Source organism: Perca flavescens, chromosome 15 (genome assembly GCF_004354835.1).
Source record: "Perca flavescens isolate YP-PL-M2 chromosome 15, PFLA_1.0, whole genome shotgun sequence".
Classification (NCBI taxonomy): domain Eukaryota; kingdom Metazoa; phylum Chordata; class Actinopteri; order Perciformes; family Percidae; genus Perca; species Perca flavescens.
In genome coordinates this window covers 7,712,460-7,726,883 of record NC_041345.1, presented here as the reverse complement: position 1 = coordinate 7,726,883, position 14,424 = coordinate 7,712,460, and the positions used below count along the sequence as shown (strand labels likewise).

General features: G+C 40.7%; 1 protein-coding gene across 1 annotated transcript; it reads right to left on the bottom strand.

The window, feature by feature from the left end:
* Window positions 1-2,128: 2,128 nt before the first annotated feature.
* Window positions 2,129-13,868, bottom strand: LOC114569322 (alpha-1,6-mannosylglycoprotein 6-beta-N-acetylglucosaminyltransferase B). The gene is made up of 7 exons (XM_028599150.1): window positions 13,808-13,868; window positions 11,239-11,394; window positions 10,919-11,065; window positions 10,678-10,794; window positions 8,296-8,370; window positions 3,830-4,095; window positions 2,129-2,772 (listed from the first exon to the last, which is right to left on the bottom strand). Exons 2-7 carry the CDS (start codon window positions 11,356-11,358, stop codon window positions 2,574-2,576), a joined length of 924 nt encoding a protein of 307 aa, XP_028454951.1. The 5' UTR covers window positions 11,359-11,394; window positions 13,808-13,868; the 3' UTR covers window positions 2,129-2,573.
* Window positions 13,869-14,424: the final 556 nt, after the last annotated feature.

Here is a 14,424-nt window from a genome sequence, read left to right as displayed (position 1 = left end):
AATTCTAACTCTGTCTTTTGAGAATGTCTCATTAAAATCCTCCTCTTTTAGTGGAGGGTTTCAGCTTCAGTGGAGCAGCAGCTCACACGATAACGACTTTAGTGACATTGCATAGTTTCTGTGCATATTATAATGTCCATCTATAAAGGGGATTAAATATTCGCTTCACCTAATGGTTTCATTCATAAGGCCTACACAAACAAAAGCATAGGGAAGAGAAATGGATTACAATTTAAATGGAAAGCTTCCGTTATAAAATACTATATATATATATATATATATATATATATATATATATATATATATATAAAATATAAAATTAGGTATACAAATAGAAAAAAACATGGTTGTTGTAACCCATTTCCATTTATCCACTTCCAGCTGATGTCACTGTCATGCAGATGATTGTTTTTTATTTGAATAAATTGGCTATATCACATCTGAAACATTATGGGGTAATATGTTACTGCCCTGTTTGCTAATGTTGGCCGTATTTCATAATGTGTCAAGAAACAGGAATATATGTTGAGAAATTGAAATTCGAAAAATAATGACTTTACATTCTGAGTGGGCGATTGGAGCAACATTAAACTTTACCTGCTTGGGGGCAACAGTAGTTACCAGCCTTCAACTGCCATATTTTTTGTAAAAAAATGTTTCCAACACTGTCTCATTATGTATCCTTTTTTGCCTCAAGCAGGCAAACTATTATTTATATCAATATGGTTTCAATGTGCCTTCCACTTTGTGATGCATGATAACTGTTGGACACCATTCAGAGGTCTGAAATGAGTCCTATCGTACGCCATGGTAGTAAATCTATAAAACCATATCCAACAAATCATTAAACCCTGCTGCAGTTTTCCCTAGGTCTCAGGTTATATTTCTTTTTACCAGCCTAAAGCCCTTAAAGAATAGGTTCGCATTTCAGGTCTATTTTAATAAAAATACTCACATTCCCATTTGTGCACTTTTTGGTTGCTGTGATCATCCCTCCTCTTCTTACTGGTGGTGAAGAGATTTCTTTCTAACACAATTCTACTGTAAGAGATGGGAAAAAAAATCCATCTACTCTGTGCAGAAACATTCTTAAAGTGCTCATATTATGCTAATTTTCAGGTTCATAATTGTATTTAGAGGTTGTAACAGAATAGGTTTATGTGGTTTAATTTTCAGAAAACACCATATATTTGTTGTAACTACACATTGCTGCAGCTCCTCTTTTCACCCTGTATGTTGAGCTCTCTGTTTTAGCTAGAGTGAGGCATTGCACTTCTGTACCATCTTTGTTGGGAGTTGCACATGCGCAGTAAGTACTGCTAGTTGCAGAGCATGAGGGAGTGCCACGCTAGCAGCTAGGCGAAAATTACAACTTCATTACATCTTTTAGTACATCATTTCCTGTGTCATTATGCCTCTGCAGCCGCCGTCAGTATGGGGAAAAATTTAGGAGGGAAAGGTTGTACTGAAAAGACAAAAATGTGATTAGGATTTTGGTCTGGATTTCCAGGCTAACAAAATGAACTGCCTTAGCAAGGAACATCTTCATATAAATATTGTAGGAACAATAACAGCAACCACAAACTGTGAAGATGGGCATGTGAGCATCGTTTAGGACATGCTTGACAAAATGTGAACCTTTACCATGTGTCCCTATCTGCATGCCAACAGTAAAATAGTAATATTATCAGCTGCTCATCAGTCACCGTCCTAAGGAAGTACATATTAATGTACAAAGGTCAACACAATATGGCTTTCTGTGAATGTATTATATGCAAATACCTGCTTTAGTTAGTATGCAGCAAACTAAATACTTTGCTTCTGGAAACCCAAACATTATTGTTACCTTGTATCGGAAGACTGCTTTATAAACAAATGAATGTGAGCCAGCACAGCACATAAATCACAATCCGAAATAAGTAATTAGGATATTTCCCCACACTTTGCTTTGTGAAATTGACCATTAAAGATTGATGATATCTTGTAATTTATAAAGAAAATGAATAAGAATAATGTCCACCCATATCATAATTCAAACAATTGCACCAACTTTTTCATCCCCTGTATTTTATTAAACATTTATGTACAAATGTATTCATACAGGACATGTAAAGTAGTACATCTCAACATGGTGTAAACAGCTTTGGGTGCATCTAGTACAAATATCCAAACTCCACTATGATACTGTAGGTATTCACACAACACTGAGTAAACACACTTGTGAATTTCAAGCATTTGCAATATTTTTTTTTTTTTTTAATCAAAGCTTTCCTTTTGATTGCTCATGGTTTCTTTACTAATCTAACTGATCCATCAAATGACACATTTCATTGTGACTTTTGTAGACTGTGGTCCTATGCAGCCATGTAAACCTTTAAACTGAGGCTTCAATCCCACCAGATCAAAGTACAATCATGCAGTTCCCTGAGAGGTAATATGGTCTTACAATTTCCGTCCTCCAGCCAGTCCTTGGTCAGAGGTATACTCAAGTGTATGTGTTACAGCATTTCACCACAGATTCAGGATGTCACCAAGTGTTAGAAATAAGTCTCCATCCACAGATCCTCCTCTGGTCATAGGCAGTCTCTGCACAGTGCCACCTGGCCGTTACGATAGTCCCTACAGGGGCAAAGGCGCTGGTATTTGGCACTGGAGCCGGCACAGCTGAACAGCAGGGGATCCTGCTGCAGGCTACATTCAGCATGCTCTGCTGAGAAGGCCGGGAAGAGGTGGTTCATCTCGGACTCCACTCCGTCACACTGCAGGTCCAGCCTGGAAACAAAGACAGAGGAGAGCACAGTTTAGGATGCAACGTTAAAGACTTTTATTTCACCAATACCACACATATTGTATAAAAATGATGTTACAGTGCTGTCTTGAGAACCTTAACGAATGAAGGGAGATATGAGAGAAAAAGAGAGCGACAGTAGCTGTGTTCGAAACCCTTCCCTCATTCACTCACTCACTATATTGTGGTATACGGGAGTAAATGTAGGGTACATCATATGTACACTGAAATTAGCAGTGCATTGTGGGTATTTTATAGTGGACTATATAGTGAATGAAATTATGCTACGTTCCAGACAATTTCTAGCCCGAAAGTTACGACTTCAAGTCACGACTCACGACTTGGTAGCGTTCCAGGAAAAGTCACGACAAACCCTTCTAGCTAGCTTTAGCTAGCGGCTACCTAACGTTGACGTTAGCTAGCGCTAGCTGATACTAGTGATTTCAAGTTGGCGACATATTTTGGGCTTCATTTAATAAACATAACCTGTAGGAGTACACAATCGTATGTGTATTGTTTTGATTACAATGTGCAGAATTACTTTACATCGCCGTTTTATGTCTATTTCTCACCGTTAATCACCGCCGTCTGTACAGCATCAACAGGGGTCGCCATTGTTGCTTGTGTGTGTGTGACGTCAAAAACTGTAACTGGGAGTACAACGATCTGGTACAAGTTTACGGGTAGTAAGTTACGGGTTTGACTGCCGTTCCAGGGCACTTTCACGGGTAGAAGGTTGTGAAAACACGGGTTACGGGTTGCCTGGAACACAGCATTAACCGCAGAGAATTCAAACACCACTACAAAACAGCGAACACACTATATAGTGGACTGGCGAAAAAATCTCAACTATTTTGTCTAAAAATGCATTTGTTTTTATACTCCTATACTTAAAATTCCGACGCATTAAGAAATTCAAAACGGGACTATTTTGTTATATTGCAGTGTTATTTTACCATAGCCATGCATAAATAGGAGCAAATGAAAAGCCAAATTGTGCATAGTCAATTAACAAATTATCCAAATGAAGAGACATCTTACGCGCTGAAGGCCTCCTTGATGTTGATGAAACGATACAAGGCAGGTTCGCAGATGAGTCCTGCACTCTGGCACGCCGTCACACACGACTGGCCCTCCAGGGAAGCCAAAAGGCGCAGGGCGCTGAGGGGTGGCCAAGATGGGCAGGAGCTGGTGTTGGAGGCCCAGGTCAGGATGCTGGAGTCTGGCAGGAGGACGAAAGGACTGGGGGGGCTGCTCAGCCAGGATGAGTTTACTGGAGGAAACGGAGCTTCAGGGGAACAAAAGTCCTGCAGGTGCAAAGATAAAGTGACCCAGATCAGTATTGTGTTCAGTGTTATATTGCAAACACTTTGACCTTTCAGCTAAAATAAACTCTACACTCCAGAACAGAGCAGTGACAAGTTATACATTCAGCTCTGCGACACATCTGTCTGGACAGCTAATAGAGGAAATAACAAAAAGAACAATTAAGATACAAAAAGGTGCATATCAGAGCTGACAAGTCCTTGTCAATCTTCCAGGAAATGATATGAATGTAGTTATGCCACCCAATAACAATTGAGGTTTGGAAGCAGAATTAGGCTGTTGTGAGAGCCCTGATTAGATTCCTCGTCCAGCTGGGGCTATTCATAAGACCCAGGTAATAAAATTTCTCTGACATGTCCCACTGGCCTCCAGACCCGTTTATTAAACAGGCTCCCAGTGCCCTCAGGCAATAACTACGCTTCCAATCTCTCCATCACTGCTGTACTTCCACGCCACTGACACACACACACAGTGTATTTTAATGTCTATGGGTCTTGTGAGAAAATCCCCAGAACATTCTGCTACTCATTAACAAGGTACATGTATATGTAATTATAGCAACTTTAGAATTATGTCTTTTTGATTCTACCACTATGAGTCATCAACATGCCCAATACTTCACATAAGGGAGAAAGAAGAACATCTGAAACAAACCTGCGTCTTATTTTGGTAGATTTGATAGTGATATTTTACTCAACAGAACAGAGGTCTGGAGAAGCAATATTTGCAGTCCGATGAGCACACAGATTGGAAAGAACTTTGTTTAACCGTGTCATGTACTGTCCATATTATGCGCTAATTAAAAGAGAACGTGCAGGCGAGTCATTAACTGTACCGTCTGTTTTAATCATTCATGAGACCTTGTTGCTTCCTCACTACTTGCTGTAGTTCTGCACATTTTTTAAATGCAGGGGATGACTAAAATGGACATTTTGGAAAAATGTTTAGTGAACAAACACACAACAGGCTTCTTTCACAGCAGATATTTTGAACTGGCATAGTATGCCATGCCATGCCAGTGTGACAGTGAGCCAGTAGGCACAATACCAGGACCCTGAAACTGAAACCGCTAAATGGAAATGGGATTCAGCCTTCATTAATCGTTTTATTATTCACACATGTGCTCCTCCTGCTGGGACATGTCAAAATGACTTTGGTAAAATAGGCTTATACAAACAATCAGTTCATTCATCAAGCATTTACATCGGCTATTAGCATTTATCCCATTTCACTGGAGCCACCATTTATTGTTAATCTGTCATACTGGGGAATGGTGACATCATCAGTAGGTTTTATGTTCATCCAATCAGGTATCTCAGCTCTATGTTGGATCAATCCCGTGCTGTTAGGAACAGCTGGTCATTGTCAATCTGACCACACAAGAAATTGTCCTCACGGATTGTTCTAATTAGTTTTTTTTAATAACTGCATTATTCCATATGGTTACAGCCAACAAAGAAAACCAACATATCTGTCTCTTTCCTCTCTAAATGTGTGTGTTTGAATAAAATGAGAAGTGTCAATCAAGTGAAGTTAAAGGGATACAACAAAACAAATACTAATAGGACGGGTAAGAGTGTGAAGTGTGTGCCATCATGCAGACAATGTTTACAGGGGAAGAGACTGAGCTGCCATAAGAGTACATTGTATGCGGGTCAGAGTGGTACTGGAGCTCTGCCAGCGGCTGCAGGTGAGAGGAAGTCATCGTGGGAGATAACCAGGACAAGAGGTTCAGTCAGACGAGGTTGGTAATAGAAGTTAGAAATAAATCGGAAAAGTCAGAAATGGTGGAAGAGAAGGTTGAGAAAAGAGAGTGAGCAGAGTGTAATTGGGAGTCTGACAATGTACATGTCAGGCGGGCAGTCACAGTCTCAGTCAGACACGGCACATTGAGTGTGAGTGTGAGTGTGTGTGTGTGTGTGTGTGTGTGTGTGTGTGTGTGTGTGTGTGTGTGTGTGTGTGTGTGTGTGTGTGTGTGTGTGTGTGTGTGTGTGTGTGTGTGTGACAGCCTGGGGAGAGATGGTGCCAGAGCAGAGGCTAACACATTTATTTTACCTGCCACTGCCAGACAGTATACCAACCATTAGGACATAATGGATGTACCAGAGGACAACAACATCTGTAAATACAGTATACAGTATAGACATGAGTTTGTGGGTATGACTGTGTGTGTGTGTGTGTGTTTTATTTTTGGTTGCACTTCTGTACTCACCCTGGATTTCAGTTAAATTACAACAGCATGTCTTGATTATTGATGAATTCCCATTCTGATGTGAGTAAAAGGCTGGAAGTCCATTTTTATGTATGAGCTTTACTTTTCTCTTTCATCGCCGTCCTCGAGGACCATCATTGAGAAAAATTAGTCACCGTGCTAGTCTATTAAACGTGCAGCTGTCGCCTGCAAATAATTTAATAGCCGACCCAGGCAGTGGAGCCGAGGAATAAACATTGTGGCTCAGCAACTAAGAAATCCCAGAAAGGAACATAGAAGTATAGCTTATTCATTTAATTGAATGGAGGTAATGCTTCAAAGAGAGGGGAACTTGTGTGGTTGTAATAATCCAACTGCTGGTTTAATTCTTAAACTTTCATCAGTTATTCATCCATTCAACATTCCTTGGAACCTTCCTCCAAACACAGGCTGAAATGAATACAGACAAGAAATCACCACAAATTTGACCAAAGTCACAAATTATTTAAATGAATACTCAAAGGTAAGCTTGAAGCTTCCTCCTACAGTGACCCAGTGTCAGCAGAAGAAAAGTAAATGGACTGTTTTTATACAGCGCTTTTCTAGTCTTAACGACTACTCAAAGCGCTTTTGCACACATTCACACACTGAGGCCGAGGCTGCCATACAAGGTGACACTTGCTCATCATATAAACACTCACACACATTTACACTCTGATGGCACAGCATCGGGGACCCAAGGACACTTCGACATGGGACTGCAGGGACAGGGATCAAACTACCAACCTTCCGAATGGCAGACGACCGCTCTACCACTGAGCCACAGCCGCCCCAGCTCAAAACAAAGAATGTCTTTATGCCACTCCTATACGATATATATTCTACGTCTCCACAATTGACCGTATGCTCTGTACAGTACAATCTGAACACTTGTATTTTTGCTAAAATATGCCAGACGTGTCTAAATACACTGCTTCCATTTGCAGCTAGTGTGGTTTATTTGTTGCATGTACCTTTGTTTGCTTATATTGGTTGCAAACTATAAATGCAAGGTAAACTTTAAAGGTTCCCTATGGAGTTTAGACTACTAAGGCTACAGTATGGAGCCTTAGTAGTCTAAACTCCATTCTTGCCAAGAATTAGAGGAGAAGATTGATACTGCTCTTAAGGCTACAGTATGGAGCAAAGTTCCTATGTGTAGGTCCCTGTTATGTTTGTTCTTGTGTGCAAGGATGCCCATGATAGCGATACACATTCCAGCAATTCCACTGACTAAACATTTAACATGTTTAAGATGTCAAACAATGCATCTGTGGTAAGTAACACTGAATAGAAACAGAAACCTTGTTTATGAGGATTTAATATTGCACTTCACTAAAGTTGGAGGGATCACAAGATTCATAGTTTAAAAAGAACGGCCCAAATTCTTCATCCGAGATGTCCTGGCTTGTAGCCTACATTTTTCACAATAACAACCATTCTTGTTAATCCCTTTTATTTGCCTACATCTTTCAAACACCTCCAATTTGTAACACAAGCCTAAATTGAAATAACAATGATGGCATCATCAGGGTTACTTTTTCAGAGCCACAGAAGACTTTATGCAATGGTTTTCTGTACTACTTTACTAACTATCTAGTACTAACTGTACTAAGTACTACATTAACACTAGTACACATTAACCAACTAATATATAACAGATATATACTCTACATATAACACATATTGGACACAGACTGCCTACTGGCAATTAACCTAAACTCTTTGTAGCAATGTTTACAATGACAATTTAGTAACATTATTTATTTAAACAGTTGCTTCCCGACTGTAGTCAGCCTCATTAACAAGGCCCGGGACCCTGGTTTAATCTGGTTTCTATTGCCATGTTTTATTCTTCTAGAAGGCAACATATGCACCTAAAATAACTTGTATTACATCATTATGACCTTACCCAGCATGCCTGCTGGTTACGTTGAGTTTTGAGACCCACCTGGTTCTGAATGTAGGCGTGAACTCTTTCAAGCATCCCCTCACAGGTGTACTCATAGGGCAGGAATGGCTCCACCTGCAAACACAGATGTGCATACAGATGAAACTGTGTGAGAGTGTGAGAGTGTGAGTGTGTGAGTGTGTGTGTGTGTGTGTGTGTGTGTGTCCACAGAACCAAGCCATTGTAATTACAGGAAGAGCGCATCTAATAGTTAATCAAAGCTGACACATTCATTAGCGTAATTGTGAGAGGCTTATATCATGCCACAAGCCACACATTAAAATCAATGACTTAATGCATCGCAGGTGACAGCTTTGAAAATTGATTTCATTATTTATTTAGTGATGACTACATCAATATGTCAAACAGGTCATCCAGTGCTGTGGAGGCTGAGGTTTTTTGTGCGTTCTGCGTCCTTTGGGTGCCGTTTTTCAGTGTCGCTTTTACAGCCTGTCACTCATCGTCTGTCTCGTTGATGACAAGAAATGGATTTAAATTCACTGAGGGAAAACTGATCAATAGCTTGTCCTCTTCTTTCAAGTGTTCTTCTATACAGTGTCGTAGGGAACACAGCAGTGACAGGAAGACACCGTTTTGATGGTGGTGTAGAAAAATGACTGCAGTTTGGAGATGAGGTTTATATTGCTGTAATTACTGCATTTTGAAACCTATTCCCTTTTGATGATATCAATAATTAGGACATATATCAGGATACATTCTGCCAGGATTCTCAGTGCAGAATGGGAATGTGCAATGAATGTCTCCCATGGTAGCTAAAGTGAGATCTCATTGTTTACTATCAAGCCACTAAAGCACTCAGGCTTTTAAACTGATAAATGGTTCCTTTTAGTGTTGTTCCTTTTCGCATTCTCTTATTACTTTATTTCATCTGAGTTTAATGAAATGTATCCGGCACTTCATCAGATATTCCGCAATGCAATTTGCCTTTTGGGCATCTTTATACAATATAATCTGAGAGAGAGAGAGAAAACAAATGCTTAAAGGGCGATTTGAATTCAGCAGTGGAAAACATTTTTAGAATGACTGTGCAATTCATATACATAAACTGATTGCATTGCTCGGCCACAAAAATATATGAGCAACTATCATTATTTCATACCATCAATCAATGGCGATAAAATGAAACTTCCTCCACATTCCGGAGGCGAGTTAGGCTGGGACCAGCCGTGTCCAGAAACACAAAAACCCAGCTGGCGGGTAAGATCAGGCAGGTGTAAGTAAACTAAGATGTATCTCATTAAACCTAAACACTGCATGACATATACGAAACTGTGGTCATCTAGGTTGTCTTGGGCAAGAACACTGAACGCCGAATTGCTTCCGATGCTGAGCTATCGGTGTGTGAATGTTTATCTGGTGAGGCACCTTGTATTGCAGCCTCAGCCACCAGTGTATGTACATTATGTGCGTGTGTGTGTGTGTGTGTGTGTGAACGGTAAATGGTGACTATAGACTACTATGTAAAAAAGCGCTTTGAGTAGTTGTTAAGACTAGAAAAAGTGCTATATAAATGCAGTCCATCTACATTTACAATGAACTACTGTTTTCCAAATGCTACATAAATTAAAGGAAAATGTTGTCATTTTGGGAAATGCGCTTATTAAAGCAACACCAAAGATTCTTTTGTACCTTAAAATATTGTCTCCAAAATTGTTTCAGTGGTTCATCAACTCGTACCAGGGTGAACGGCACTTCTGCATTCGCTTTGCGGCCCTCTCTCGGCTCAACAAGATCATGGAAAACAAAGCTGCTCTAAGTTGCATTTCATCTTTTACAGTTAACATGAGGTTAAACTTGCCCAGTCAGCCTGTGTGATTAGTATTGTTTTTTGCTTCCCCAAACGATCCACGTTTTAAACTACATGCTAGCGCCACAAATGGTACTTCATTTTGCCTCTATCAGCAGGAAACACAAGGTCCATTTAACACACCTGGCAGGTAGAGGCACTGCGAGAGGCTTGGCTGTGGCTCGGTGTTGTTCTGGTGACAGATTGAGCACAGTGTGATTGATTAACATCATCTGTTGCGGACAATGCTTTCTGCCTGTGGGGCTGGCCTCTGGAAGGCTGCCATGTAAACCCAGGTGTGGGCAAAGTTTACCGACTGAGCCGCTCAATATCTCAAGCAATTAGCAGCGCGGAGAGCAGAGACGGAGCCAGCTAAGCATTTTGCTGTAACGCAGGATGTCATGATTAAGTGCTCTATTAAAGGCTGAGGGATTCAAAAGTGGGTCAAACCAAGACTTTAAAGCCAAACTATTATTAATACCAACCATCATGCAGCAGTGTAAAGTGTACTGGGAGTTATTTTGTTGAATGAGTTGTGCTGAGGTTGGCTGGCCAACACCAATAAATTAACATACATTGATCCTCATGATCTCACGGATGGCCGCATCAAACTCCTCAGAGTTATTGAAGTCGATAGTGATGACATGCGGCCTGCCAATATACTGCTCTGCATACGGATGCTGAGAGGACACCTGAGGGAGGAAGAGATGTGATGTATATTCACAATCACAATTCAACAACTGAAGTCAAGATCTGTGTGCATATTCATTTGCTATTATAAGTGCCATTTTTTCTCAATCCATCAAGAGCATCTACCTTCCTGGAGGTGGGCTTCCCTCTGAAGAAGTCATGATTAAGAGAGCTGTGAGGGGGATTGAACTTGGGTTGTAGAAAGATGCAGCCATTGGCGATGGCCTCTAAAGGGGCGGGACCTTCGTAGGGGAAGCCAAATCCAATGAACAGCTTGACAGGAAAAGGAAAAATAAAAAGGAGGAGATCATGAGTTTATACACTGAGCTGCTCATATCCAGGTCAACACTTAGCTGGACTCTACAAATGCATAAAAATGTCAACAAAAACATTTCATTATGAGTCATCATTTTCCAAGCTCATGAAAGCCTCAGTGATGTTCCCACCTTGGCCTTTCGGAGGAGCTGCTGCAGCTCCGGCTGAGGCAGCAGACCGTGGTTCTTGACAAAGGCGGGCACCTCCGGAGGACGCTGTGCCTCATAGTACACCGTCCCATGGATCTCCATGTGGCGATTCAGAATGGCCAGGAACTTTTCCTTTCCCTTTGAGACATACAGGTGCAAAATAAGTTAAACACTTCAAAAGAGGTCAATGTAAAGTCATTTTACGTTTTTTCAGTGCACCAGATCCCAATTGGCTAGTTTAAGCCTTTGACTGCCCACTTTGTCTTCATGTTTTTAAGGCTATTGCCCTTTGCGTATTAAATAATAATTTGACCTGCTGTTTGGACAGATTATTCTGCATCTTTGTAGAGCTTTTAGTTGTCTTATGTTGTTTTGAAAACTCACAAAACTGCAGATGTCTTTAATAGATGCGGGGCAACCTCTAGCTCACCCAGTAGAGTGTGCGCCCCATTGTAGGCTGAGTGCTTGGAAGCGGCCACGGGTTCGAATCCGACCTGCAGCCCTTTGCTGCGTGTCGCCCCCCCCACACACACACACACACACTCTCTCTCGCCCCCCTTTCCTGTCTTCAAGCTATCCTGTCGATTAAAGGCCATAAAAAGTGCAAAAAATTATCTTAAAATAATAAAAAAAAAAAAAACACTAGATAAACGCTGCCAATGCTAATTCAACCAAGTGTGAGCTGTCTTTGAAGCAGCATTTGCCATGGGGATTTAGCTCAAAGTTAAAGCCAATTTTTATAAAGCAATTGCATTAACATTAAGCCCACTGTCTTGTTGGCCTGCAAAAGACAGAATATCTGATGCCAGCTATGCTTTTATTTGCTTTTTCTTGTTTTACATTGTACTATTTTACTTTAAACCCTGTGAAGTTTCTCCTGCAGCACTGACACCAGCTACGACCAGTTAAAGGAACTGAATAGATTCATCGATATTACACACACAACCTCTCTTGAAAAGGGCAGAGGAGAAAAGCCCAAAGGTATCGGGAAAGGGCAAGAGCATCACCCCCGCCTGAACAAAAGTATTGGTTCATGGCAATGAGGCAAGCTGATCTAATGAGCCGAGTCTGATCTTGTTAGCACTACCACTATCATAATCATCATCATACTGATAACTAATCAAGTAGCTGTGAAGTTATGAAAGACTTAAATGAATGTTTATCTTCCACGTTGCCTGGCGGAGACAATAGACCCTTTTCACGGCAGACATGTTGACATGTCACAGTAGGAAAAGCACAGGTGTATTCAAAACCATTAATGATGGCTGCATTCCACTTAGGAGAGGCCCTGGTATTGTGCATGCTGACTCACTGAAATAGCTTACTGGGACACTTGATGGAATTGAGCCAACGTTAATTTTATCAATTTCAGCTGTGCTTTTCTTACTATGACAAGTCAAAAATGTCTGCTGTGAAAAAGGTCCATTTGCTTGACTCATTTCACGGACATTAAAACTGAATTAGTTTATCTCAAAAGGTGTTTTTTGGGGGGTATGTTATGATTTATTCACTAATGATATGCCTTCAAGGCATAAATCATTTATAAATGTCATCCAAGTGTTATTCCTCATTTTTCATCTTGGGTCATTTTAATGTCTTTGTGAACATGGAGATGAAATCACACTTTCTGTTACTTAAAGTAATATTCCTCCCAAATTCTCTTTAAGAATCAAACATTCTTGGGTGTATGTTGCAAGTTACAAGTTTTACAAAAAACAAGAATACAGTTTTTATAGGAATAAAAAAGGTATGACAAACCTTCTCAACTTCATTAATTTATCTAAATTGGCTTAAAGGTCCCATGGCATGAAAATTTCACTTTATGAGGTTTTTTTAACATTAATATGCGTTCCCCCAGCCTGCCTATGGTCCCCCAGTGGCTAGAAATGGCGATAGGTGTAAACCGAGCCCTGGGTATCCTGCTCTGCCTTTGAGAAAATGAAAGCTCAGATGGGCCAATCTGGAATCTTCCTCCTTATGAGGTCATAAGGAGCAAGGTTACCTCCCCTTTCTCAGCTTTGCCCGCCCAGAGAATTCGGCCCACCCATGAGAGAAAGACATCATGGCTTTCAAACGATGACGTTGGTCAAGGCCACACCCCCACCCTCCACCTTGCCACCCCCTCTCTTCTCCTCAATAGCTACAGACACAGAAATGGCACATACTAAGGAAAGCTCATTGTGGGACTGGCTCAAGGAGCTGTAATTCTGCACCAAGGCTTAATTTTGGGAAAGAGACTTCAGATACAGTATTAGGGGACCACTAAGGTCTTTAAAAAAACATCAAAACAGCACCATGTCATGGGACCTTTAAACATTTTATTTTATTGTGCTCCTCTGTGCTATATTACAGAAAAAGTTCATAATTTAGTGATAGTGCTAGATGTCAGGAGATTTTTAAATATCTGAAGTCACTGTATAACTATTTCTGAAACGACATTCAAAAGTTGCCAACAAAAGTGAAGTGGACTATATTTTCGAGGCAACAAAAGGTGTAATGTTTTTTGGTATTGAGGGAATCGATAACGCCGGTGAAAAGCAGGTGTACTTACTTGAAGCTGTGTGGATCCATCAATGATGCATCATGGGATGATGAATACAGAATAGTACATGGTGAGAACAGAAGTAGGAAGAGGAGGGGAGTGGAGCAGAGAGAAAAGAGAGAATACGACACAAAGTATTAGTCATTTTTCCTCTAATAGGACCCTTACAGGCCCCAAATCTCTCATGTGAACCTCAAAATGTGGAGGTAGAGACTGCTCTCAACAAGGGGGGATTCATTGTCTGGAGAGACCCCAACACTTCTGACTTTTACCCAATACAATCTTTCAGATGCACAAATGTTACACTGCAGCTCAACTTGTTCTGAGAAACAGGGAATGTTATGTCGGTGCAAGAACAAAGCTGCAGTGAACCAAACCTTGTGGGAGGCTGCAGCACACTTCAAAGTTACAGGAAGAACGAGAAACCTTGCCAATAGCTCGAGGGGAAGATTTACTCTAAACAAAAACAATTGTTCCTCTACCATCACACTTCAGGCCAGATTCCTGTAGGAGAAACCGTACAGGAAGTGTAACATTGAGCCGGTGTTTCACAGTGCACGTTGTCAAGGTTTGCTCAGGAAAGGGAGTTCTCCAAACTTTACATTTATCCTGATTTCATCAGATTC

Coding starts and splice junctions, on each gene's coding strand:
- LOC114569322 (XM_028599150.1), bottom strand. CDS start 11,358: ATGGAGATCCATGGGACGGTGTACTATGAGGCACAGCGTCCTCCGGAG. Junction 11,066..11,238: donor AGCTCCTCCGAAAGGCCAAG/GTGGGAACATCA, acceptor TTTCCTGTCAAG/CTGTTCATTGGATTTGGCTT. Junction 4,096..8,295: donor ACGCCTACATTCAGAACCAG/GTGGGTCTCAAA, acceptor TTGCACCTGCAG/GACTTTTGTTCCCCTGAAGC.